This window comes from Necator americanus, chromosome X, assembly GCF_031761385.1.
Source record: "Necator americanus strain Aroian chromosome X, whole genome shotgun sequence".
NCBI lineage: Eukaryota > Metazoa > Nematoda > Chromadorea > Rhabditida > Ancylostomatidae > Necator > Necator americanus.
The window spans coordinates 10214821-10217283 of NC_087376.1; the positions used below are offsets into that span (position 1 = coordinate 10214821).

Below are 2463 nucleotides of genomic sequence, written 5' to 3' on the forward strand. Positions count from 1 at the left end.
AAGTCCGGCTTTAGCCGGACGTTCAGGCTGGTTATTATATAACTGTATTGAGTGATATATGACCATCAAGGATGCAGTGAAGAGGAATAAGAACATCTGGTTCCATGTTCATCTATTCGACACCATCGTTGATCCTGCTTTCACCTATGCTTCAGAAATCTTGGAGTTTCGCAAGCAGGAGTAAAATGCTGTCAGCGTCATGGTTGACTTACTTGACTCAATCTCCGGGCTGGTGTTACGGCCCCAAGCGGCTATCCGCATCTTTGCCGGGATTTGTCGTCTTTGGACATATCCGAGCTTGAATTGTTAAATCTTTAGCTAGAGTTCGCATAGAATCTACTCATCCATCGCTATTTCATAAGCGGCGGAATTTTACGTCTCGAATGAACTGCCTGTCAACACCAAGTGTCCCCAGGTCTTCCTTCACTACTTCTGTCCGGAACTTCATTCTACGACCCGGAGGTCTTTTCCAGTCAGGATTTGGGAGTATCCGCAAAACAACTTGAACAAGACAATCATACGGTCTCCTCTTAACGTGACCAAGGAAGCGAAGACGGTTTTCCGTGACTACTTCAGAAGGCCGGGCAAGATGTAGATATTTTTTTCGCGTCAACCCTCGATACATCATGCCCACGTCCAAGTAAAATTCTTCGTTATGGCACGAGACTGGCTAAAAGTAGCCAAGCATCCATCTAAACAGGCTCCTTTCTATGCACTCGAGCTTGGAGGTCGCCAACAGGGCGATGGAGGTCGACAAGAGGCACTTGGTCAATCAGTTGAATGCCGAGTTAGCTTTAATGCATCTTTGCTAAATATCTCTCTCGAAGCTGCCATCGTTTCCAGCATACAACCCAAATAACAGAACTCATCCACTAGTTCGATAGGTTCTCCGTTCACTTCGACTCTTGTTGACGTCCTCCTAGAGACCCACATTTGCTTGTACTTATCTGGGCGGAGTCGCAGTCCATAGGCTTCAGCTAATTTCGATATAAGGTTATCAATATGCTGCAACTTCGCGCTACTTGAAGTAAATATTACTACATCGTCGGCGTACTCGAGATCCACCAAGATGCGGGCAGATGGTCCTAAAATGACATCGGCGGGACACTGCTCAACTGTTCTTCGCATTATGTCATCGACGGCAAAGTTGGACAGAAATTGTCTCACCAGGGCCTCTTGTCTCATTTTAGTTCCTACTTCGAAAGATGTAGCATATCCAGCTGGTGTTCGAACTGTTTGATCAGTCGTCGATCGACCAGGACGAACTGCAGTCCTTCTATTCAGGTCGTTTGTTAGGCGTACGAATTTTACTCAAACTCCAGGCGAAGGCGCGAAGCGCATTGAGAAGATGACTTTTATGAGGAGAGTCGAAAGCAACTTCTAAGTCCAAAAAAGCTAACTGTAGAGGCTTCAAATACAGCTGCCATACTTCAATCACTCTCGTCACAATAAACATTTGATCAGTCGTCGATCGACCAGGACGAAAGCCGGATTGCTTGTCGCAGGTGGTTTTCTCGCGATGTTGGATTAGTCGATCCAGGATGATCCGCTCCAAAACCTTGCACATTGCACGCAGCAATGATATTCTTCGGTAATTTCTGGGTTCCGTGACGAATAGCTTCTCGTGGGGAGGAATTATAGTAGCGTGTCTCACCTAGTCAGGTATTCTTTCGTCAATCCTTACTGAACGGACGATCTTCGTTGTCTCACGAATCCCAGGAGGAAGAGATTTCAGCACTTCTGCGTTAATTATATCGTCTCCGCCAGATTTTCCACTCTTCATCTTTTGAATACAGAATAGGACCTCCGATTTCGTCATGGGTTCTTCGCTGACCGCTGTGTATGTCTGTCTTTGGGCGTGCACGAGTTCAGGATTGACGGCGCTTATCGGTTCAGCAAAGTATTGAAATGTTCCTTCCAGATGGGCAGGGTTGCCTCCCAACAGCGACTCCGTGCCGGTGTTTAGGACAGGCGAACACCTTTTCGTCCTCTCACTATACTGCCTTAGCAGAGAATGCAGGCTTTCCTCAGGTTCCTGCCCTCCCACACCTTCTCAAACTCCTTCGCTCTTGACGTTCATTTGTTCTCACGATCACGTTTCAGCGGACGACGCAACCTCCTTCTAGGACGCTTCTCCAGGCTGAAGTCACCAGTAGTGCGGCATATGCAGAGTTTTACGTGGATACTGTCTCTGTAAATGCAATGTCGAACTTTTTCTTCGGTGCTGAAACCAGGAGTGTTTTCTCTGCAGCATCCTAAATACATTTAGTGAAATAGTTAGCAACACCCATTCTCTTCCTGATCCGTAGTCCAATATTGATCGACACTATTTGGCGGAACTTCTTTCTGCATTTCTCGTTTTTTGCTCAATTGAAGTTTTTGGTGCTAGGAGTATCCTGCTTTTAGCAAGTGAGAGAAGATTTCTGTAAACCATTCCTGTGAAAACGATCGAAAATCAGAGAC

At 46.3% G+C, this 2463-nt stretch overlaps 2 protein-coding genes across 2 annotated transcripts; both read right to left on the reverse strand.

The window, feature by feature from the left end:
• Nucleotides 1–768: 768 nt before the first annotated feature.
• RB195_022160 (uncharacterized protein) lies at nt 769–1185 on the reverse strand (the record flags this gene model as incomplete). Its single annotated transcript, XM_064209187.1, has 1 exon — nt 769–1185. The coding sequence occupies one exon, from the start codon at nt 1183–1185 to the stop codon at nt 769–771; it is 417 nt and encodes a 138-aa protein (XP_064065068.1).
• A 91-nt stretch (nt 1186–1276) lies between these two features.
• RB195_022161 (uncharacterized protein) lies at nt 1277–1567 on the reverse strand (the record flags this gene model as incomplete). The annotated part of the gene is made up of 1 exon (XM_064209188.1): nt 1277–1567. One exon carries the CDS (start codon nt 1565–1567, stop codon nt 1277–1279), a length of 291 nt encoding a protein of 96 aa, XP_064065069.1.
• Between the last annotated feature and the right edge of the window lie 896 nt (nt 1568–2463).